Source organism: Pleurodeles waltl, chromosome 11, assembly GCF_031143425.1.
Source record: "Pleurodeles waltl isolate 20211129_DDA chromosome 11, aPleWal1.hap1.20221129, whole genome shotgun sequence".
NCBI classification, from domain to species: Eukaryota; Metazoa; Chordata; class Amphibia; order Caudata; family Salamandridae; genus Pleurodeles; species Pleurodeles waltl.
Window position 1 is genome coordinate 6920572 of NC_090450.1, and position 24661 is coordinate 6945232.

Sequence of the window (24661 nt, forward strand, 5' to 3'; positions counted from 1 at the left end):
GAAAGTTGGTGTTGATAAAGATTACGGGCAAAGAAAATGGACAAGAGGGATTTAAACATAGCATAGAGGAGCGAAAGGGAAAGGGAAAACCCAATGAATGTAGGAGATGCAAACATTCCCATGGCCCAAAGTGGCACCAAGTCCTGCGATTCTGTGCGGCAGGTGATGCGGGGATCCCCACAAACCCCAGAGTTTAAGAAAGTGCAGTGGGCAGGGGAAGCAGACCGAAGTGCTGCTGGAGGAACAATTGGGGAGCAACAATTAGGTGCGCAGAATTTTATTTTATTAAAAAAAAAAAAAAAGGGGGGGTGGCGGAAACAGTTAGGTAAAACAGTGTGTGTACTCCATATAGCTAAGAGCAAGAAACAGGCCGCAATATGTAGAAAATAAGGGAAAAAGATAACAAAAAGCAGGTGTGTGTGTGTGTGGGGGGGGGGGGGGGTCAGACTGTGAGAAAAAAATAATAACAAACAAGAAAGTGAAAACCAAGATAAGGGGCGGAAGAACAGAGAATGGGGACTTCACCTGAACCGGGCACGAGATCATCTCTTCTGTGGCTAGAATGACACTTCCAAGGTCGTGACATGATGGTAGGGTGTCCTCTGCCACCAAGCACTAGAGGCCATATGTATGAACTCATTTTCCCATAGACACAGAACGGGTAAAACCCTTTGATACATCTGGCCCTAGATCACACATGGTCCCAGCACATCTTCACCCAATTATCTTGGAGCATTTTCTTAACAAAACCCATCTTATGCATTCCATTGCATGAAACGTGCACAAGGATGGAAAGAAACTTCAACCAGCTCTACAGGCCGCTTACTGCTACTTTGTCACCTTAGGCGCCTTGTACCAAGAGTCTGTCTGAACATCGGTTGATCACAGCGCTACACAAAAAGGAGTGTGGCTTCTGAGTCACTGCCCCTGCAGGGACCCGAGGAGCGCTAATGCCCAAGTGGCTTATGCAGCACATTCTGAAATGAAAGGAAACTGCTGGGGGTCACCTTTCCTGCCTCATCTAGCAAGCAGCGCGATTCAGGCCCTGTGGCAAGCTGTGATAAGTGGCGGATTGGGAGTGAGTAATTGCTGGGATGTGTTGTTTGTTCCCATCCTTACAGACATGCCACACTCATCTGTTCCTCCCAATGCATCAAGTGACAGGACCCGTCACTCCCACCTCGGATTCATGAAATATCAGCTGTCAGCAAGGCAAAGCCATCTCTCATCCCACGGTTCGCAAGCTCTGACGGGCTCACGACTCTAGCAGGGATGCTCAAAGTGCAATGCACATAATACATTTCAAGGTTATACTCAATTACCACCTTGTCCCATCTCCATAATACAGTTAACAATCCTCCATCAGCACGGCCCCCAGCCAGACACGGCGAGCACTCGAGGAACGTTTACCGGTCGAAAGATCTGAAAATACCCAGTGAAGTTCTGCGTGAAACCTGGATCAGTTGGTACAAAGTGGATCAGTTGGCACAGAATTAGACAATCGTGTCCACAGTGGACAACGCAACACAAGCAATATGGTGAATGTTTTGGGTATTCAAATGAAATCCGACCTCTAATGCCTGTAAGTGTGGACCAGCTACTAATCTGAAAGGTACCTGGTGTGCACTTTATAGGAAAAAGCAGATTCGTTTAATGAGGTTTCTCCTAAGGACGATCATCCTCGTAACTTTATTCACAGGAGCTGCGCTGAAGTGCAGTGGGGGCCAATCTAATGGCAGACTCCGATGGGTGCATCCGAACAGGTCCCAGGGGTGCGCGTGCAGAAGTGATTTATTTTTTTCCTACAAACAAGCTGAGACTCAATGGAGAGAGTATCATCAATGAGGGGAGAGTAGCCCCCGACCAACAATTCAATTGTGAGCTCAGCGGAGAAATAACAGAGCAACAGGAACTACAAGGTGCCTAGAAAAAGGGTGGCAAGGGTGAATGGTGCAGTTGTCTTTGGGATGGTCTTGTTACTTTCGGAGCCTTAGCACCAATGATGCAAGCCTGAGGAGCGGGTAGGAATGACTAATTCTCAGTGCTCATGGAGAGAAGGCTCCACATCTTCTTCAATCACTCCTTCGCTTCTCAACTTGGAGTGGGCACCTCCGTAGTACCCTTAGTCTGCTGATAAAGTGGCCCAGTTTATCCAGACCCTTGGGGAGATGGACCACGGCATGCAAAAGGCTGTTTTCAAGTGCTACGGCGGAGCAAGGAAGAAGGTTGTGGGATCAATGGTGCACCTTATCGGGGAGGGTGGAGGACTGGACTGTTCCTAAGTCTTTCATGCAGGCATGATGTCGCTCGTCCACTCCACCTGGTCCTAGGATTAGAATGATACAGCCCTTCCTGTAGTAGAGATGGGGTCAAGGCTGAGGGCAAGAGATCTCTTTTACTATCACTTGGAGATATGAATCTGTTGAGCTTTATGTTGCTGTTTCTCATTTGGAAGTAAGCTTGTCTACTGGTGGTTTTAGGGAAGAGAAATGTATTCTTGGCTGGGTTATGCTTGAGGCATATGCCCAATATGCAGTTCCAAAAAAACTGAAAGTTACAAACTTTGGTTCCTTAGCATGCCTCAGCTCTCCTCATCAGGTGCCTGAAGAACTAGGGCAACATAATCCCAACCCAGTGGGAACTCAGTTGGCTCCACTTACCACCCGTACTGTGTTCAAACCCAGCTTCATCTTCACTGAAGCCATCACTCCTGGCACGCCTGCCGGGTGGCTGAAAAATGCACCCTCTGGGTGGCTCTTGCATACCTGCAGCCAAATCACCATCAGACTGGAAATGAACAAGTGGAAAAAGAGAGAAAAATACCTGAAGGCAACAAGCCTTCTCCATCTATGCACCCTTGGCGAGGGATGGCACCCCGGTCTCATCAGAGCTGCTACAAATTTAAGAAAAGGGTGAAGACACTCTCTAAAGAATACTACATTCAGAGGAATTAACAATCCAACTGCGCTGTTACCAGGAACCACCCAGTTGCAAGTAGGTTGTGTCTTTGCCCCTAAATGTGCGGACTCCCCCGAAACCTTTCAGACCAGAGAAAAGTCTGAAGAAAAGAGTGCAGGAGATGGATATGCAAGAAACCGAAGGACACATTCTACGGACAGAGAAGACGGTGGAACAAAGCACTTCTGATCCAAGAACAATCTACATCTACTGAAGACAAACCCTCAAACAGATTTGCAAGAAGAGACACCAACTATTACACCCCAGAATCCCTTCACCAGGCACAGAGATGCATTCCAGTGTAGCAGGTCCAAACTCCCTCAGAAGAGGCAGGCCTTAGGGGGCAACTTTGTAGAAAGGGTAATGCAGGCTGTGGAAGAGCGAGGAGCTCTTTGGTAGGGTTTTCCGTTGAAGAGTAAAACAATCCAAAGGAAGACACAGCGAATGATATTGTTTAATTTAATCTGAGCTTCTCTTATAGGAGCAGACCCCTTCCACGAGCTACCAACATATTTTAAAAAATGACGGTGAATCCTTGAGGAACGGGCGGACCCAGACATGTTAGCAAGGAGTCACTCATCTAGTTCAGTGGGCGATTACCAGGGGTTTTACTTCATAGGAAGTCTTTCTCTCCTGGTTAAAGAAATATTAGAAGTGAGTACTTAGCACAACAAAAAATAAAAAATAAAACACACACACACACACACACACACACACACACCACAAACAAATGCTAATCAAACTTATCAGTTGAGCCTGTGGAGATCTTTATCTGAAGGGACAATGACACAACGCAAAGAGAGATTACAGGAGTCAGTCAGTTAACTCAATATATAGCCCTAAAGTCCCATTAATGACACAAACACATGCAGGTGGCAGGGGAAAGCGTACGTCAAATACATAATACAATATATAAGAAAATCTGACTTTGTGCACTTCTTAAGGAGCGAGTCCAGCTTCAAAGCAGACGGAGGCCAGCAAGTGCTCAGGGTTTGATAAATGGAAAATAAAGAACAAAAGTTGAAATTAAAAACCCTTGCTAGTGTGCAACTCACGCTTCCAAGCAGACCGTGGCCAGTAAGGGTTCAGAAGAAATATACTTAAAATCCAGATGTGTCCGTTTGTCTTGAGAGGGGTGGAGAGACAGATAAAAGTCTGAGAGGACAAAAGCAGGAAGTGGTAGTGAACAGGAAACATCTGAAGTACTTCCAGAAGGGTGAGCACCCACCACTGACCAACAGGGCCTTTCTGACTGCACCGGGATCTGCTCAGCGCCACGAAGCCCAATCTGTACTCCAGTGAGATGCGGATTACACCAACGTCGACAGTGGATTTTTTTATTCTCTCAGATATACATTTTTCTTCGGTTAGCAAGACTGATGCTTGGTGAGGTTGGTTCCACGCCTGGCCACTGCCTGGACCCCAAGATGTCGTTTCTGAGCATCTAGTGAGGGACACCCAGGAAGATACAAGCATCAAAACAGTCTTTACCATCGAATTGAAAGCCTTAGCCATGTGCACTCCCGTTTCCACCACCCACTATAAGCACACAGTGTATGTACGTTAAATGCCCAAACTCTGTGCACGCTTCTAACTGAAATAAAGCAAAATAGGGTAATAAAAAAAAGATATTTAGGGCTTAACCACAAACGGAAAGGGCCTCTAGGACCATATGCAATAGGTGTTATTAGCAATTCCATGGAGACTCCTTGTCTTAGACCTTAGAAGGATGAAGGATGGGGCTGCCCTACTCCAGCTGATACGAAGGTCTCAATCACGGCTCAAACAGGCAGGCCGTTGCCAGCACGAAAGGGCCCCTAACCAATCCATGTATAAAAAGTGGGATCAGAGAAGTGTTTTTCTAGAAAAAAAAATACAAAAAAAATTGCTGCAGGTAAATTCTACGAAAAAGGCTGGATTCCACTAAACAGAGAAAACCCGGTTTAAGAGCTAAAATGGGTATAGAAATCCCTCTAAGCGCTAGAACGGAGCAACAGCCATCAATCTAGGAGCAGTTTTTAGGTCGAGCATAAATCTATGTGGGCTTCTAACCACACCCACCACTTTCATTTGTTCCCAGGCATGCCTTTCAAAACTCCTTTGTTATCATTGGGAAATGCTTTACGTTTGTCCCTCCTTGGGGCGGTGTTGATACCGCCTTGGCCATCGACCCGGTTCCATGGATAACTGCACGTTTGACATGAGCGAACTTCTTTTTCCTTTTGTGTCTCTCCTTTGTACTCACACTCATAGCGGCCGTGGCGCTTTGTATTCACTCGCTTATGTCAACTATTATACTTTTCATTTTCAATTTATGTGGCAAGAAAAGTCCAGTTAGGAATTCACAACGCTCATGGTTCTAACGGGAGCAAACGCGAGACCCACTGCATTGCAAATGCTTCCTTGTATGGGTAGCGAGCTCATGTGGGGCAGCATAAAAAAAATAAAAATAAAAGAAATAAAGCACTTTTTTATTTAAGTAAATGAATACGCCCCTGTGCCACCATTGCAAGGAACTGCAATATTACTGATGTTCACGCAGCTCTGCATTTCATATAGCGCCACAAAAGGCATGAAAAGCTCCATAAACCAAGACCCCTATATTAGCAACAACCAGAAGTCGGCCAGGGGGGATCCGAGCAGCGCCCACCCCAACAAGGACAGGAAGCGGTCCGACGAGTGCAAGCTTCGAGGGGCTAGGAATCTAAAGTGACAGGAAATATAGAACAATACGCGCCGCAGCCACCAGAAACATGAAGAGCAGAACACGCGATCTGAAAGGACACATCGACTGTCCAAACAAGCCTTGTCAATGGCAAAGGTGCTAGTCTTTGCTGACAGAGGAGGTAAGAGTGACCACAACCCGGCCGGGAGCCTCCCTGTGCTCACAGAACAGGGTTTGTGTAGTGGGACAGGGCTCCCACGAGCCATAGGTCACTGCTGCTCTGTAAGCAGGTATGATTGCTCATTCTACACACCCAAAGCATACATTATTCTTCGAGATTTGTTTGTGCACTTTTTTTTTTTTTTTTTAAAGAAAAAAACGCAAATTCACCGATGGTGCTCCTAGCACAGCAAATAATTGTCTCAGATTCAAGTGCATCCCCCAGGAGTCCAACCTTCGTCAGCAGCAGACTGGGCTATGGCAACACTCTATGCGGGAACAACGGGCAAACTCCAGAGAAAACTCCAGCGCATCCAGAACGCCTCAGCACGACTCATCCTTAACATTTCGCCACAAACACATCTCAGTCCAACTCAGGGATCTCCACGACCTCCCTCATCTTCAAACTCCTGATCCACGCTCACAAGGCTCTCAACCACGCCGGACCTGCCTACCTCAACGAGCAAGCGCCTCAACTTCTAAAACCAGACACGCCAGACCCGCTCTGCCGCCCTCGCCCCCGTCCCCAGTGTCCACCGTACCACAGCCGACGGCAGATCCAGGTTTTGGCGGCAAGGTGGGAGAAGGAACTCCCTCCCCGTCAACCTATGTCTGACCCAGGACCTCCTGACCTTCAGGAAGCGCCTCAAGACCTGGCTCTTCGAGCAGTAGTACCCGTTCCCCCCCCCCAGCGCCTTGAGACCCTACCGGGTGAGTAGCGTGCTTAACAAATTACTAATTGATTGATGAGTTTCAATCTCCGGTAAAACTTTCTCAAGATGAGGATGTCTTCACCAGGACACAAAAAAGATCCTCAGTCTCCTTTAATTTGGAAACAGCGGTGTCTGAAGATGCTCCGGTATCTTGTACCAGGTAAGGTAAGGGGCGCGAGTCCTTCCTTGAGCTTTCATTTTTCAACGTAGTGCTAAGAGGCAGAGCCAGGCACTCTCCTGGGTGCGGTAGGGCTGGACCGCTCACACTTTCTACTGAAACGGCTCTGCTCTGACCGTTCAGCATGAGGAGCCACGTCTGGGTACAGAGGCACCAGTACTCTATGGCCACTGTTGAACCTTTTTACTCAAAGTATTGATTACCCCATCCCACAGTGGTCCTTGCAGGGCAAACCCAGTCCATTTACACCAGGCAGGCAGAGCACAGCATGGCCAGTACTGTGAAAGATACGCACGCCAGGTACAGCAAAGACAGCAACGGAGCAAGCTCCGCTCTCTCACACCGCAGGTACTGCATGAACCACAGAAGGTCTAGGCCCATGCACGTGTATATAAAAGCAGTATGCCTGCTTCCCACACAGGCCTAAGGCAAGACCTGGCATCAGCACAGCATGCATCCCTCCCACACGAAGGCCAGACACAGTATAAGCATCAGTAGCACAACCTAGACACTGATATGGAGCAGTGCAAGCTTCTCTTCCACATAGGCTCTGTGCAAGATATTCACCAAGAACACCAAAGGCAGAAACAATGCAAGCTTCACTCTCACAAAGTACAGGCTCCTGCCTCGAACAATATAATCTAAGGACACACTCGTATAGAGAAACAGAAGCAATGCAAGCTTCACTCTCACAGAGTACGGGCTCCTGCCTAGAACAATATAATCTCAGGACACACTAGTATAGAGAAACAGAAGCAATGCAAGCTTCACTCTCACAAAGTAGAGGCTCCTGCCTCGAACAATATAATCTCAGGACACACTAGTATAGAGAAACAGAAGCAATGCAAGCTTCACTCTCACAAAGTAGAGGCTCCTGCCTCGAACAATATAATCTCAGGACACACTTGTATAGAGAAACAGAAGCAATGCTGGCTTCACTCTCACAAAGTACAGGCTCCTGCCTCGAACAATATAATCTCAGGACACACTTGTATAGAGAAACAGAAGCGATGCAAGCTTCACTCTCACAGAGTACAAGCTTCACTCTCACAAAGTACAGGCTCCTGCCTCGAACAATATAATCTCAGGACACACTCGTATAGAGAAAAAGAAGAGATGCAAGCTTCACTCTCACAAAGTACAGGCTCCTGCCTCGAACAATATAATCTCAGGACACACTCGTATAGAGAAACAGAAGCGATGCAAGCTTCACTCTCACAGAGTACAGGCTCCTGCCTCGAACAATATAATCTCAGGACACACTAGTATAGCGAAACAGAAGCAATGCAGGCTTCACTCTCACAAAGTACGGGCTCCTGCCTCAAACAATATAATCTCAGGACACACTAGAATAGGCAATAGAAGTGGTGCAAGCTTTTCACACAGGCGTGTGGATTACAGAGGGGTAAAAGACACATGAGGTATGCCACAGCAGTGCAAGCTTCACTCACACAGAACAGACGCTTACCTTGAACAATATAAGACCAAGACATTTGTATAGTGAAACAGAAGCAGTGCAAGCGTTTCACACAGGAGTGTGGATTACAGCAGCGTAAAAGACACAGAGGTATACCACAGCAGCAGCAGTGCAAGCTTCACTCACACAGCACTGTGGATTAAAGTAGTGTAAAAGACACACAAGGATACCAAAGCAGCAGAGCAGGCTTCTCTAACACAGCACTGTGGATTATAGCAGTGTTAAAGACACATGAGGATACCACAGCAGCAGAGCAAGCTTCACTCACACAGCACTATGGATTAAAGTAGTGTAAAAGACACACAAGGATACCACAGCAGTAGCAGTGCAAGCTTCTCTCCCACAGCACTGTGGATTATAGCAGTGTAAAAGATACACAAGGATTCCACAGCAGCAGAGCAAGCTTCACTCACAGAGCACTGTGGAATATAGCAGTGTAAAAGATACACAAGGATACCACAGCAGCAGCAGTGCAAGCTTCACTCACACAGCACTGTGGATTAAAGTAGTGTAAAAGAAACAGGAGGATACCAGAGCAGCAGAGCAAGCTTCACTCACACAGCACTGTGGATTATAGCAGTGTTAAAGACACATGAGGATACCAGAGCAGCAGAGCAAGCTTCACTCACACAGCACTATGGATTAAAGTAGTGTAAAAGACACACAAGGATACCACAGCAGCAGCAGTGCAAGCTTCTCTCACACAGCACTGTGGATTATAGCAGTGTAAAAGATACACAAGGATCCCACAGCAGCAGAGCAAGCTTCACTCACAGAGCACTGTGGAATATAGCAGTGTAAAAGATACACAAGGATACCACAGCAGCAGCAGTGCAAGCTTCACTCACACAGCACTGTGGATTAAAGTAGTGTAAAAGAAACAGGAGGATACCAGAGCAGCAGAGCAAGCTTCACTCACACAGCACTGTGGATTATAGCAGTGTTAAAGACACATGAGGATACCAGAGCAAGCTTCACTCACACAGCACTATGGATTAAAGTAGTGTAAAAGAAACATGAGGATACCACAGCAGCAGCAGTACAAGCTTCACTCACACAGCACTGTGGATTAAAGTAGTGTAAAAGACACACAAGGATACCACAGCAGCAGAGCAAGCTTCACTCACACAGGAGTATGGATTACAGCAGTGTAAAAGACAAACGCGGTACACCACAGCAGCAGAGCAAGCGTCACTCACACAGCACTGTGGATTAAAGTAGTGTAAAAGACACACAAGGATACCACAGCAGCAGAGCAAGCTTCACTCACACAGCACTGTGTATTACAGCAGTGTAAAAAACACACAAGAATACCACAGCAGCAGAGCAAGCTTCACTCACACAGCACTGTGTATTACAGCAGTGTAAAAGACAAACGCGGTACACCACAGCAGCAGAGCAAGCGTCACTCACACAGCACTGTGGATTAAAGTAGTGTAAAAGACACACAAGAATACCACAGCAGCAGAACAAGCTTCACTCACACAGGAGTATGGATTACAGCAGTGTAAAAGACAAACGCGGTACACCACAGCAGCAGCAGAGCAAGCGTCACTCACGCAAACACATAGAACAGGTACAGCACGGTAAAAGCCACTCAATACCCGTGCTAAGTTAAGGTATCAGCAGGGTAAACAACCCTCATACACACAGAACAGGGACTGAACAGGCTCTGCGATGGAAAATAAACTCACACAGACACTTCAGCAACTCCTGAAATGCTGCAGGCAGGAGAACACTCATACATGCACCCAGTAAAGCAGCAGAGGTGGGCTGACCCTCTGCACACATGCCCGATGTAAGTGTCGTAAGAGGGTAGTCCCTAGACCAATGTACGGGACAAGGCGCTGCATTTGCAGCTGAAGGGTGATCGAGCAAAGGCCACAGAAAGACTTGAGCGCAGTCAAAATAGCCCGCGTTGGTCTTGCTGGGACATCTGTCTGGCCAAAACTGAGCACATTTACACAGGTTCATGGAAACTCCGGCTGCATCAGTCCTGGGCACCAGGTCACTCAGGCACGGCAGGAAACTAGTCTGGTGCCACTGAAGTGAAATGACAGACACAAAGCTAAAAGACTGCTTCTCTAGACTCCTTCACAACAGCCAGCCAATGACAAGGAGCGGGAACAGGCCTACACCATGACAGGGTGGGGGGTTGTTATGTTAACCGCTGGCCCCTTTTCAATCTAGGGGTGGGTGAAATGTCATCTCCGCCAGCAGAGTTTTGTCCACTCCGGGTTCTGCTTACAGCCATGTGGTGGAGGTTTTTCTCATGTGAGCCTTGGCAATGTAAGGTTGGTGAGCATGAGCGAGAAGTTGCATCCCCTACCGTGATCTTCGGGTGCTAGAACGCCTCCCAGCAATATTTCCCAAAGCTGGTCGCGACCATTCGTTTTAGGTACCGACTGTTTGTGTTGAGAAAGCTGCTGTTCAAGTAGAAAATCTACTCGAGCTGCAGTAGGAAGCAGCACCCTCTACATGCGCTGGGTGCCGATCATGCTGATTTTATATCGTAGAACAAGCTCCCAGTGCTAGAAATCATCACGAACAGGGGGGATATAACCAAATTCCACCCGCAGGACTTCCGGGAATCTCACAGTTTTTATGTAATTGAGTGGAATTCCACAGAGTAAATTTCAACCAGTTCAGCCCAACCCTACTTCCGACTGGAGGGGGCAGCGTCATTGCTGTGGCAGAAGAGAACGCAGACAGGAAGAGGGGTAAAGGAAGGATCACTATGAGATGTGGGGGCATCATACCATAGATAGGGGGACAGCATCAAGGGGGATGCAAAAAAAAAAACAAAAAAAGTGATTTGTGCTGAAAGCAGCACCATGCCCTATTTCAGCATGCATGTGTGCATCTGTATATTATGAAAGAAAAGAAAAAAAGAAAACTCCTCTACCGTGCTGCAACACAAGGTATTGCAACAGCAGCACCCTAGGGATCCAGAAAGACGACCGGTGGCAGCTGTCATGTCTTCAAACCTTCTTCATCACAGAGATCAGCGATGACTCCTTTGGAGTAGAAGGATCAGTTACTTTACTCTCACGGCTGCCTCCTGGATACTCTGAGTTCCCCGTGGGAGCTGCAGGGGATTGAGTGAGTGTGCCTGTTCCAGATGCAAGGTGGGCGTAAGAGCTACTGTCCATCTGCTGTGCCCAAGGCTTCCTCCTAGGGGTCTCTGCCACGCTACGCATTGATAACACCATTAGGCCATGGTTGGAGAAGAACGCTCCGTGGTAACGCAGCGGGGTGACCAGTGCTCGTGGCCCAAGTGATTCCACCATGCGCTACACTTCAACGATGAGGAAGGCAGGATGGTGAGCAAACTTACCAAGTTAACTTATGAATTGTTAACTGTCGAAAAGATAATGAGGAATGTGGATGGGTGTTAGGAACTCGAGCAGAAGAGAAGAGTGTGTGAAAGAAAGTATCCGGGACTCCTGGAAGTCTTGGGTGGTGGGGGGGCAAGAGCGAGGGATATGAATGTTTTTGTAGATGATCTGAGTGATTATGAAGTAATTGGTGTTTACATTTGTTGGAGTGAGGTCCTGGTGGGAGACACTTATCACCAGGGTTTTTCTCCACCAGACACCTCCACCTGAGCTCTCAGTCAATGGGTTGCTTTCCACTCATTAGATCCACGCATGGATCATCGAATTAGTCAAATAATACATATGTGGTGGGAGATCCCTCGATCACAGCATCCTTCATACTTTGCTCTGTGCCGGTCGGTCTGCTCCAGCGTAGCCTCATTACCCGCTAGTCGACATCTGTGTAGCAGAGTCAGCGTTTCCTCTGCATCATTTGACTACGCCTGGCGAGTGCCCATCCAGGCCCAGTGATGGCATCAGCCTTATAATGTACTTAGGAACTAACCCCTTGGGGATACATGGGGGAAAGGCTGCTTGGTGTGACAGCACCTGCGGCTGGAGCTGGGGTTCCTTACAGGGCTATAATTCTAACTTCCTTTCTACCTTAACATAAATTCCCTACAGTTTCTGATCACATTTACTTGATTTTAACGCAGGTTTGTCCTTTTGCCAGGGATACACATTGCTCTGACATTTATTTTGTTGTGTGTGAGGCCTTTCTTCCTCAGCCCCTCCGCCAAGGGCTTTGACTGCTTCTCGCTACCCCCCGGAGATGAAGGCCAAGCTGGGCAGGGCTGGAAGGAGGAGGTATGTGGGAACTGTGTGGGCTTTTATTGGTTCCTGGGCCTCTGAGAACAGTGGTGATGTACCTAACAGCCCTCCAGTGGCAGGAGCCAGGAAGACTGTCCTGACATTACTAGCAACTGTGAGTTCTAGGACCTTAGATCATGAAGAACACATAATTCCATCACCTGCAACGTCAAGAGGTTAGAATGTAAAGGGTGAGTCCGTCACATCTGACAAAGTATTAGCCAACACTCTTAGTGGAGGATCACCTTCGTCAACCTGCAGGGCAGCACACAATGGGAGTACAGATCCCTCAAGTTCCGCACCAGAGTAAAGTCACTCTATCGAGACACAGAGATCCCTCCACTCTTTTCCCTGATATTAATCTTCCAGTTTTTCACTATGGCTTTCCAACCCAAAAGGACTTTATGTTTCATTTTGTTTTTTCAACCATGTAAACTTTTCAGGTGATTGAGCTTCGGCCTGGTCGGAGTTTGCGGAGCTCCATAAAGTGCCAAAAAATATCCGCCGCGATACACGTAGTTCCGCAAGCGGTGGAGTGTGTTAGTTAATGCCACTTGTGTCGAATTTTATTGACAGGTGTTTGTCCTGTGATGAAAAATCAGCATGAACGTCTCCCTGCGCAGTGCATAAGGGCGGTGATTCTTTTCTGCCGCTAGTGTTGATTTTCTACTCGAGTGGCGGATTCCTCAACGTGAGCAGAAGGTTTCTCAACTCGAGTAGTCGCTACCATCTGCAGCCGCTCGCGTTGACAAATCTCTCCTGGAGGTGGCGTTGTGTAAGATTTTCCTTACTTATCACTCACCAACTCACCATTGACATGCGCGAGCGAGGGAAAAAAATCCACTTCTCTACACAGTTTTTTGTTACTCCACGCTCTGAGCGGAGCACAGAGTGGGAAATATTCCACAGGGTTCAAAGCCCACCCTAATTGAGCCCTACCCCATCGCTGTTTTTTTTTTTTTATCTCACGGATACAGAAACCATCATTTTAAAAGTACAATGTGCAGGTTGTCAAGGAATATTAGGAAACAGGAAAACTAAGGAACTATCCCACTGCTCACAACTTTCACAAAGGAGGATTCAGAGGCTGTCTCATTTGCACAATATCTCAAAAATTTACTTCAGAAGTTAATTCTAGCTTGTCTCATAACAAGAAGCAAACATTGACAACTGCCACAAATATTCCCAAAATGAAATACCCCTGAGAAGAAGACCAGCTCACTATTTAACCATGTGCATGCTGCGCGTCAGAGGTCTGAAATAAAGATGCAAATGCCTGCAGAAACAACCAAGTCCCTTATTCCCCTTTCATAGACATCTAGAAATATGTTTAGGCGACAAGAAGGGGTGAGAGAAAGAGAAAGAAAAAACAGAAAGAGGGTTTATTGTGGGGAGGGGGGGGGGGGTCATCTATAATATCAGATTCCAAAAAAGCTATTAACTTGGCTTTTGCACGATACACTTACACAAAGAAAGCAAATATAAAGGTTATGTGGAGGCAGGTAAAAGGAACTAGAAAAACCAGAACAGAAACCACAAGACACAGGGGCACCCCCCAAAACAAATAAAAATGAAAAAAAACAGGAAATGTCAGCCTTAAGAGAAAGTCTATAAGTTGGCAGCCAATGAGTACTTTTGAAAAAATAAACGAGTACAGAGGCTGTTCCTACACAGTTTACAATTTGTAAAAAAAATACATATTATGTTTATGAACTTAAAAAACTACATACAGACGGAGTGCGACTGGACTTTTAAATGAGGTTCACAGCTTCACCTTCAGCTGTGGCAGGAGCTCAGGTCTTCCTGAAGATGGACCAGAGACCTCCTGCTGAGAAGCCTGAATGAGTTGATGCAGCAGAGATGCTGTGATTTCAAAGACAATCACGGCTGAATGTAAACACACACACACACACACACACACACACACGTTGGTCCGATGTCCACCAAGCACTCTGCCCCCAACCAGGACACGTATTTAAAGGAAACTGGGATGGGTGCAAAGACAGGGGCCAGGGGCGTGGTACGCTGGCCGAAAATGTACAATAGATGGCTTGCAGAGAGCATCCGGGCACCTACACACGTTACACAGCAGCGTTAGATAACTTTTAATGACTGGAGCTCCAGGTACCAAACTCTGCAGAAGCCCCGCCCCCTACCCCAGCAGCTCGGCTGCTCTCTCTGGGAGGTGAGGTTAGGGCAGATGCCTTGCAGTGGGGGGTGGGGGGTACATGGTGATCTCCAGATGCCTGGGGATGTTTGAAGTGGTGCAGCTGGGTCCTGTCTGGGCACAACCTGCCACCTACTGCAGCCTGCAGGGGCCAGACACCTGCGAGCCTAGGCCTGGTGTGGCTGCTCCTTGGTAGCAATGGTGTTTGTGGGTCAGGGGCGGCCACCATGTGGCCTTGAGACAACCACGCTGTGTCTTGTTCCATCCTGAAGTTGTACCAGACTGACATCCTGTCCACGCCATCATTTTTATTTACCGCCAGTTTTCTCTACGTTAGTAAATACGGGGGAGGTGGGGGTGGAGGGGTCGAACAGGTGCAAGGGCAGACCATGAAATATCTATTTTCCTCTTTACTGCAGAATGTCCCATCACATTAGATGCTGCGGGGGGGGGCGGGGGGGGGTGGGGGGAGGGGCAGGAGATCAGTATCGTGTACCCTTCCATAGCTCCCAGAAGCAATGAAACCAGAAAAGGGGGCTCTTACTTCACCTGACTCCAGGAGCCCCTGTAGGCGGTGGGGTGTGGAGAGATCACGGTTGAGGAGGGTCCGAGACTAGGAGTTTCGTATTCCACACACACAGTTGGGGTACCTGTTGAGGAGGGTCCGAGGCTAGGTGCTTGGGGTGGGGGGGTGCACCACAGATCCAGCTGGGGGTACCTGTTGAGGAGGGTCCGAGGCTAGGTGCTTGGGGTGGGGGGGGTGCACCACAGATCCAGCTGGGGGTACCTGTTGAGGAGGATCAGAAGCTAGGTGGTGGGGGGTGCACCACAGATCCAGCTGGGGGTACCTGTTGAGGAGGATCAGAAGCTAGGTGGTGGGGGGTGCACCACAGATCCAGCTGGGGGTACCTGTTGAGGAGGGTCCGAGGCTAGGTGCTTGGGGTGGGGGGTGCACCACAGATCCAGCTGGGGGTACATGTTGAGGAGGGTCCGAGGCTAGGTGCTTGGGGTGGGAGGTGCACCACAGATCCAGCTGGGGGTACATGTTGAGGAGGGTCCGGGGCTAGGTGGTGGGGGGAGCACCACAGATCCAGCTGGGGGTACATGTTGAGGAGGGTCCGGGGCTAGGTGGTGGGGGGAGCACCACAGATCCAGCTGGGGGTAACTGTTGAGGAGGGTCCGAGGCTAGGTGCTTGGGGTGGGGGGTGCACCACAGATCCAGCTGGGGGTACATGTTGAGGAGGGTCCGAGGCTAGGTACTTGGGGTGCACCACAGATCCAGCTGGGGGTACATGTTGAGGAGGGTCCGGGGCTAGGTGGTGGGGGGAGCACCACAGATCCAGCTGGGGGTACATGTTGAGGAGGGTCCGGGGCTAGGTGGTGGGGGGAGCACCACAGATCCAGCTGGGGGTAACTGTTGAGGAGGGTCCGAGGCTAGGTGCTTGGGGTGGGGGGTGCACCACAGATCCAGCTGGGGGTACATGTTGAGGAGGGTCCGAGGCTAGGTACTTGGGGTGCACCACAGATCCAGCTGGGGGTACATGTTGAGGAGGGTCCGGGGCTAGGTGGTGGGGGGAGCACCACAGATCCAGCTGGGGGTACATGTTGAGGAGGGTCCGGGGCTAGGTGGTGGGGGGAGCACCACAGATCCAGCTGGGGGTACATGTTGAGGAGGGTCCGGGGCTAGGTGCTTGGGGTGGGGGGTGCACCACAGATCCAGCTGGGGGTACATGTTGAGGAGGGTCCGAGGCTAGGTACTTGGGGTGCACCACAGATCCAGCTGGGGGTAACTGTTGAGGAGTGCCCGAGGCTAGGTGCTTGGGGTGGGGGGTGCACCACAGATCCAGCTGGGGGTACATGTTGAGGAGGGTCCGGGGCTAGGTGGTGGGGGGGAGCACCACAGATCCAGCTGGGGGTACCTGTTGAGGAGGGTCCGAGGCTAGGTGCTTGGGGTGGGGGGTGCACCACAGATCCAGCTGGGGGTACATGTTGAGGAGGGTCCGGGGCTAGGTGCTTGGGGTGGGAGGTGCACCACAGATCCAGCTGGGGGTACATGTTGAGGAGGGTCCGGGGCTAGGTGGTGGGGGGAGCACCACAGATCCAGCTGGGGGTACATGTTGAGGAGGGTCCGGGGCTAGGTGGTGGGGGGAGCACCACAGATCCAGCTGGGGGTACATGTTGAGGAGGGTCCGGGGCTAGGTGCTTGGGGTGGGAGGTGCACCACAGATCCAGCTGGGGGTACATGTTGAGGAGGGTCCGGGGCTAGGTGGTGGGGGGAGCACCACAGATCCAGCTGGGGGTACATGTTGAGGAGGGTCCGGGGCTAGGTACTTGGGGTGCACCACAGATCCAGCTGGGGGTACATGTTGAGGAGGGTCCGGGGCTAGGTGGTGGGGGGAGCACCACAGATCCAGCTGGGGGTAACTGTTGAGGAGTGCCCGAGGCTAGGTGCTTGGGGTGGGAGGTGCACCACAGACATTAAAGATCCCTTTCCTACAGGCTCGCTGCGGCGGGGCGGGGGGGGGGGGGGGGGGGGGTACAAAGACTGAGGTGGGTTGAAATCGAGTTCAGCTACTATAAATGTAAGCCACTGTAACACTATCGTGTGTGCAGTAAAGCGCTCCGATGTTTTCGGGCCATGCCCGCGCTACACAAAAGTGCAATAAGAAATACAATAAAAACTAAAGGATGGAGCAGGGTGTAGGAAGGTGCACACTGCCCACCTGGGGGGTTCTTACCTTCCCTGACTCCAGGCAGCCTCTGCTGGTCGATGCTCGGCTCCATCTAGTCTGTCCGTCTGTCCCCCGGAGCCCTCGGCTCTGTACACACTTGGCAGGACAGACGCCCTCCTCCTGCGGTTAATCAATTACTACTAAAGAAAACAGAAGAAAGACCCGCCCACCTCAGGGGCAGCGGGGGCGTGTCGGGCCGAGCGCCATCTCTGAATAGAATCCAACGCGGCGCTATCCCCGGGCGGCGAGGGTGGTACCAGGCAGAGCCGGCAGCATCCACACTGGGGGCAGAAATAATGCCATCTCCATCGAGGAGCTAAAGGACAACGTTCAATGTTGAAATAATGGAAATAGTCCAATAACAATCTCCAGCTAGTAACTCGTACTCTAATTTGTGAATTATATTGGAATAAAGACGCAGTGTGGGGTTGTCTCATTTATTTCAAGTTTCTTGTCACCCAGGCACCTTTTCGCGGCGGACGGGCTCCTTCCGTCCAAGGGGACGGGGCACCTCCTTGTCCTTCGTTTGTGTCCACGGACCATCATTGACAACAATGTAACCGCAGACCGGAAGTGGCGGGGGGAGAGTTGGGAGTACGGGGGCAGGATCCAGGGAGGGTGGACGGAGTGTCCGTGTCCCGGGGCTCTGCTTAGCATGTGCAGGGGGCAGAGGGTCCTGGTGAGAGGGGGCAGGATCCGGGGAGAGTGTCTGTGACATGGGGTCTGCTTAGCATGTGCAGGGGGCAGAGGGTCCTGGTGGGCGGGGGTGAGAGGGGGCAGGATCCGGGGAGAGTGTCTGTGACATGGGGTCTGCTTAGCATGTGCAGGGGGCAGAGGGTCCTGGTGGGCGGGGGTGAGAGGGGGCAGGATCCGGGGAGAGTGTCTGTGACATGGGGTCTGCTTAGCATGTGCAGGGGGCAGAGGGTCCTGGTGGGCGGGGGTGAGAGGGGGCAGGATCCGGGGAGAGTGTCTGTGACATGGGGTCTGCTTAGCATGTGCAGGGGGCAGAGGGTCCTGGTGGGCGGGGGTGAGAGGGGGCAGGATCCGGGGAGAGTGTCTGTGACATGGGGTCTGCTTAGCATGTGCAGGGGGCAGAGGGTCCTGGTGGGCGGGGGTGAGAGGGGGCAGGATCCGGGGAGAGTGTCTGTGACATGGGGTCTGCTTAGCATGTGCAGGGGGCAGAGGGTCCTGGTGGGCGGGGGTGAGAGGGGGCAGGATCCGGGGAGAGTGTCTGTGACATGGGGTCTGCTTAGCATGTGCAGGGGGCAGAGGGTCCTGGTGGGCGGGGGTGAGAGGGGGCAGGATCGGGGAGAGTGTCTGTGACATGGGGTCTGCTTAGCATGTGCAGGGGGCAGAGGGTCCTGGTGGGCGGGGGTGAGAGGGGGCAGGATCCGGGGAGAGTGTCTGTGACATGGGGTCAGCTTAGCATGTGCAGGGGGGCGGGGGTGAGAGGGGGCAGGATCCGGGGAGAGTGTCTGTGACATGTGGCTCTGCCTAGCATGTGCAGGGGGCAGAGGGTCCTGGTGTGCGGGGGTGAGAGGGGGCAGGATCGGGGAGAGTGTCTGTGACATGGGGTCTGCTTAGCATGTGCAGGGGGCAGAGGGTCCTGGTGGGCGGGGGTGAGAGGGGGCAGGATCCGGGGAGAGTGTCTGTGACATGGGGTCTGCTTAGCATGTGCAGGGGGCAGAGGGTCCTGGTGGGCGGGGGTGAGAGGGGGCAGGATCCGGGGAGAGTGTCTGTGACATGGGGTCTGCTTAGCATGTGCAGGGGGGCGGGGGTGAGAGGGGGCAGGATCCGGGGAGAGTGTCTGTGACATGTGGCTCTGCCTAGCATGTGCAGGGGGCAGAGGGTCCTGGTGAGAGGGGGCAGGATCCGGGGAGAGTGTCTGTGACATGGGGTCTGCTTAGCATGTGCAGGGGGGCGGGGGTGAGAGGGGGCAGGATCCGGGGAGAGTGTCTGTGACATGTGGCTCTGCCTAGCATGTGCAGGGGGCAGAGGGTCCTGGTGGGCGGGGGTGAGAGGGGGCAGGATCCGGGGAGAGTGTCTGTGACATGTGGCTCTGCTTAGCATGTGCAGGGGGGCGGAGGTGAGAGGGGGCAGGATCCGGGGAGGGTGTCTGTGACATGTGGCTCTGCTTAGCATGTGCAGGGGGGCGGGGGTGAGAGGGGGCAGGATCCGGGGAGGGTGGACCGTGACATGTGGCTCTGCTTAGCATGTGCAGGGGGCAGAGGGTGTTGGGGGGCGGGGGTGGGAGGGGGCAGGATCCGGGGAGGGTGTCTGTGACATGTGGCTCTGCTCAGCATGTGCAGGGGGGCGGGGGTGAGAGGGGGCAGGATCCGGGGAGGGTGGACCGTGACATGTGGCTCTGCTTAGCATGTGCAGGGGGCAGAGGGTGTTGGGGGGCGGGGGTGGGAGGGGGCAGGATCCGGGGAGGGTGGACCGTGACATGTGGCTCTGCTTAGCATGTGCAGGGGGCAGAGGGTGTTGGGGGGCGGGGGTGAGAGGGGGCAGGATCCGGGGAGGGTGGACCGTGACATGTGGCTCTGCTCAGCATGTGCAGGGGGGCGGGGGTGAGAGGGGGCAGGATCCGGGGAGGGTGGACCGTGACATGTGGCTCTGCTTAGCATGTGCAGGGGGCAGAGGGTGTTGGGGGGCGGGGGTGGGAGGGGGCAGGATCCGGGGAGGGTGGACCGTGACATGTGGCTCTGCTTAGCATGTGCAGGGGGGCAGAGGGTCCTGGTGGGCGGGGGTGAGAGGGGGCAGGATCCGGGGAGAGTGTCTGTGACATGTGGCTCTGCTTAGCATGTGCAGGGGGCAGAGGGTGTTGGGGGGCGGGGGTGAGAGGGGGCAGGATCCGGGGAGGGTGGGCCGTGACATGTGGCTCTGCTCAGCATGTGCAGGGGGGCGGGGGTGAGAGGGGGCAGGATCCGGGGAGGGTGGACCGTGACATGTGGCTGTGCTTAGCATGTGCAGGGGGCAGAGGGTGTTGGGGGGCGGGGGTGGGAGGGGGCAGGATCCGGGGAGGGTGGACCGTGACATGTGGCGCTGCTTAGCATGTGCAGGGGGCAGAGGGTCCTGGTGGGCGGGGGTGAGAGGGGGCAGGATCCGGGGAGAGTGTCTGTGACATGGGGTCTGCTTAGCATGTGCAGGGGGGCGGGGGTGAGAGGGGGCAGGATCCGGGGAGAGTGTCTGTGACATGTGGCTCTGCCTAGCATGTGCAGGGGGCAGAGGGTCCTGGTGGGCGGGGGTGAGAGGGGGCAGGATCCGGGGAGAGTGTCTGTGACATGGGGTCTGCTTAGCATGTGCAGGGGGGCGGGGGTGAGAGGGGGCAGGATCCGGGGAGAGTGTCTGTGACATGTGGCTCTGCCTAGCATGTGCAGGGGGCAGAGGGTCCTGGTGGGCGGGGGTGAGAGGGGGCAGGATCCGGGGAGAGTGTCTGTGACATGGGGTCTGCTTAGCATGTGCAGGGGGCAGAGGGTCCTGGTGGGCGGGGGTGAGAGGGGGCAGGATCCGGGGAGAGTGTCTGTGACATGGGGTCTGCATAGCATGTGCAGGGGGCAGAGGGTCCTGGTGGGCGGGGGTGAGAGGGGGCAGGATCCGGGGAGAGTGTCTGTGACATGTGGCTCTGCTTAGCATGTGCAGGGGGGCGGAGGTGAGAGGGGGCAGGATCCGGGGAGGGTGTCTGTGACATGTGGCTCTGCTTAGCATGTGCAGGGGGGCGGGGGTGAGAGGGGGCAGGATCCGGGGAGGGTGGACCGTGACATGTGGCTCTGCTTAGCATGTGCAGGGGGCAGAGGGTGTTGGGGGGCGGGGGTGGGAGGGGGCAGGATCCGGGGAGGGTGTCTGTGACATGTGGCTCTGCTCAGCATGTGCAGGGGGGCGGGGGTGAGAGGGGGCAGGATCCGGGGAGGGTGGACCGTGACATGTGGCTCTGCTTAGCATGTGCAGGGGGCAGAGGGTGTTGGGGGGCGGGGGTGGGAGGGGGCAGGATCCGGGGAGGGTGGACCGTGACATGTGGCTCTGCTTAGCATGTGCAGGGGGCAGAGGGTGCTGGGGGGCGGGGGTGAGAGGGGGCAGGATCCGGGGAGGGTGGACCGTGACATGTGGCTCTGCTCAGCATGTGCAGGGGGGCGGGGGTGAGAGGGGGCAGGATCCGGGGAGGGTGGACCGTGACATGTGGCTCTGCTTAGCATGTGCAGGGGGCAGAGGGTGTTGGGGGGCGGGGGTGGGAGGGGGCAGGATCCGGGGAGGGTGGACCGTGACATGTGGCTCTGCTTAGCATGTGCAGGGGGGCAGAGGGTCCTGGTGGGCGGGGGTGAGAGGGGGCAGGATCCGGGGAGAGTGTCTGTGACATGTGGCTCTGCTTAGCATGTGCAGGGGGCAGAGGGTGTTGGGGGGCGGGGGTGACAGGGGGCAGGATCCGGGGAGGGTGGACCGTGACATGTGGCTCTGCTCAGCATGTGCAGGGGGGCGGGGGTGAGAGGGGGCAGGATCCGGGGAGGGTGGACCGTGACATGTGGCTCTGCTTAGCATGTGCAGGGGGCAGAGGGTGTTGGGGGGCGGGGGTGGGAGGGGGCAGGATCCGGGGAGGGTGTCTGTGACATGTGGCTCTGCTCAGCATGTGCAGGGGGGCGGGGGTGAGAGGGGGCAGGATCCGGGGAGGGTGGACCGTGACATGTGGCTCTGCTTAGCATGTGCAGGGGGCAGAGGGTGTTGGGGGGCGGGGGTGGGAGGGGGCAGGATCCGGGGAGGGTGGACCGTGACATGTGGCTCTGCTTAGCATGTGCAGGGGGCAGAGGGTGTTGGGGGGCGGGGGTGAGAGGGGGCAGGATCCGGGGAGGGTGGACCGTGACATGTGGCTCTGCTCAGCATGTGCAGGGGGGCGGGGGTGAGAGGGGGCAGGATCCGGGGAGGGTGGACCGTGACATGTGGCTCTGCTTAGCATGTGCAGGGGGCAGAGGGTGTTGGGGGGCGGGGGTGGGAGGGGGCAGGATCCGGGGAGGGTGGACCGTGACATGTGGCTCTGCTTAGCATGTGCAGGGGGGCAGAGGGTCCTGGTGGGCGGGGGTGAGAGGGGGCAGGATCCGGGGAGAGTGTCTGTGACATGTGGCTCTGCTTAGCATGTGCAGGGGGCAGAGGGTGTTGGGGGGCGGGGGTGAGAGGGGGCAGGATCCGGGGAGGGTGGACCGTGACATGTGGCTCTGCTCAGCATGTGCAGGGGGGCGGGGGTGAGAGGGGGCAGGATCCGGGGAGGGTGGACCGTGACATGTGGCTCTGCTTAGCATGTGCAGGGGGCAGAGGGTGTTGGGGGGCGGGGGTGGGAGGGGGCAGGATCCGGGGAGGGTGGACCGTGACATGTGGCTCTGCTTAGCATGTGCAGGGGGCAGAGGGTCCTGGTGGGCGGGGGTGAGAGGGGGCAGGATCCGGGGAGAGTGTCTGTGACATGGGGTCTGCTTAGCATGTGCAGGGGGGCGGGGGTGAGAGGGGGCAGGATCCGGGGAGGGTGGACCGTGACATGTGGCTCTGCTCAGCATGTGCAGGGGGGCGGGGGTGAGAGGGGGCAGGATCCGGGGAGGGTGGACCGTCACCTGGGGTCTGCTTAGGATGTGCAGGGGGCAGAGGGTGTTGGGGGGCGGGGGTGGGAGGGGGCAGGATCCGGGGAGGGTGGACCGTGACATGTGGCTCTGCTTAGCATGTGCAGGGGGGCGGGGGTGAGAGGGGGCAGGATCCGGGGGGGGTGGACCGTGACATGTGGCTCTGCTCAGCATGTGCAGGGGGGCGGGGGTGAGAGGGGGCAGGATCCGGGGAGGGTGGACCGTCACCTGGGGTCTGCTTAGGATGTGCAGGGGGCAGAGGGTGTTGGGGGGCGGGGGTGGGAGGGGGCAGGATCCGGGGAGGGTGGACCGTGACATGTGGCTCTGCTTAGCATGTGCAGGGGGGCGGGGGTGGGAGGGGGCAGGATCCGGGGAGGGTGGACCGTGACATGTGGCTCTGCTCAGCATGTACAGGGGGGCGGGGGTGAGAGGGGGCAGGATCCGGGGAGGGTGGACCGTGACATGTGGCTCTGCTCAGCATGTGCAGGGGGGCGGGGGTGAGAGGGGGCAGGATCCGGGGAGGGTGGACCGTGACATGTGGCTCTGCTCAGCATGTGCAGGGGGGCGGGGGTGAGAGGGGGCAGGATCCGGGGAGGGTGGACCGTCACCTGGGGTCTGCTTAGGATGTGCAGGGGGCAGAGGGTGTTGGGGGGTGGGGGTGGGAGGGGGCAGGATCCGGGGAGGGTGGACCGTGACATGTGGCTCTGCTCAGCATGTGCAGGGGGGCGGGGGTGAGAGGGGGCAGGATCCGGGGAGGGTGGACCGTCACCTGGGGTCTGCTTAGGATGTGCAGGGGGCAGAGGGTGTTGGGGGGCGGGGGTGGGAGGGGGCAGGATCCGGGGAGGGTGGACCGTGACATGTGGCTCTGCTTAGCATGTGCAGGGGGGCGGGGGTGAGAGGGGGCAGGATCCGGGGAGGGTGGACCGTGACATGTGGCTCTGCTCAGCATGTGCAGGGGGGCGGGGGTGAGAGGGGGCAGGATCCGGGGAGGGTGGACCGTCACCTGGGGTCTGCTTAGGATGTGCAGGGGGCAGAGGGTGTTGGGGGGCGGGGGTGGGAGGGGGCAGGATCCGGGGAGGGTGGACCGTGACATGTGGCTCTGCTCAGCATGTGCAGGGGGGCGGGGGTGGGAGGGGGCAGGATCCGGGGAGGGTGGACCGTGACATGTGGCTCTGCTCAGCATGTGCAGGGGGGCGGGGGTGAGAGGGGGCAGGATCCGGGGAGGGTGGACCGTGACATGTGGCTCTGCTCAGCATGTGCAGGGGGGCGGGGGTGAGAGGGGGCAGGATCCGGGGAGGGTGGACCGTGACATGTGGCTCTGCTCAGCATGTGCAGGGGGGCGGGGGTGAGAGGGGGCAGGATCCGGGGAGGGTGGACCGTGACATGTGGCTCTGCTCAGCATGTGCAGGGGGGCGGGGGTGAGAGGGGGCAGGATCCGGGGAGGGTGGACCGTGACATGTGGCTCTGCTCAGCATGTGCAGGGGGCGGGGGTGAGAGGGGGCAGGATCCGGGGAGGGTGGACCGTGACATGTGGCTCTGCTTAGCATGTGCAGGGGGCAGAGGGTGTTGGGGGCGGGGGTGGGAGGGGGCAGGATCCGGGGAGGGTGGACCGTGACATGTGGCTCTGCTTAGCATGTGCAGGGGGCAGAGGGTGTTGGGGGGCGGGGGTGAGAGGGGGCAGGATCCGGGGAGGGTGGACTGTGACATGTGGCTCTGCTCAGCATGTGCAGGGGGGCGGGGGTGAGAGGGGGCAGGATCCGGGGAGGGTGGA

General features: G+C 54.7%; 2 protein-coding genes across 3 annotated transcripts in view; one reads left to right on the forward strand and one right to left on the reverse strand.

Moving 5' to 3' along the window:
* Positions 1–17424, reverse strand: part of CCDC50 (coiled-coil domain containing 50) — an 83948-nt gene extending 66524 nt beyond the window's left edge. Inside the window, exon 1 of one of the 2 annotated variants that reach the window (XM_069212775.1) lies at positions 17303–17424. In XM_069212775.1, the coding sequence (XP_069068876.1) occupies positions 17303–17348 (46 nt within the window). In that variant the 5' untranslated portion in view covers positions 17349–17424. The remainder of the gene's footprint in view (positions 1–17302) is intronic. The other variant, XM_069212774.1, reaches the window with a different exon arrangement.
* Positions 1–24661, forward strand: part of UTS2B (urotensin 2B) — a 140160-nt gene that overhangs the window by 27614 nt on the left and 87885 nt on the right. The gene's annotated exons all lie outside the window — the stretch shown is intronic.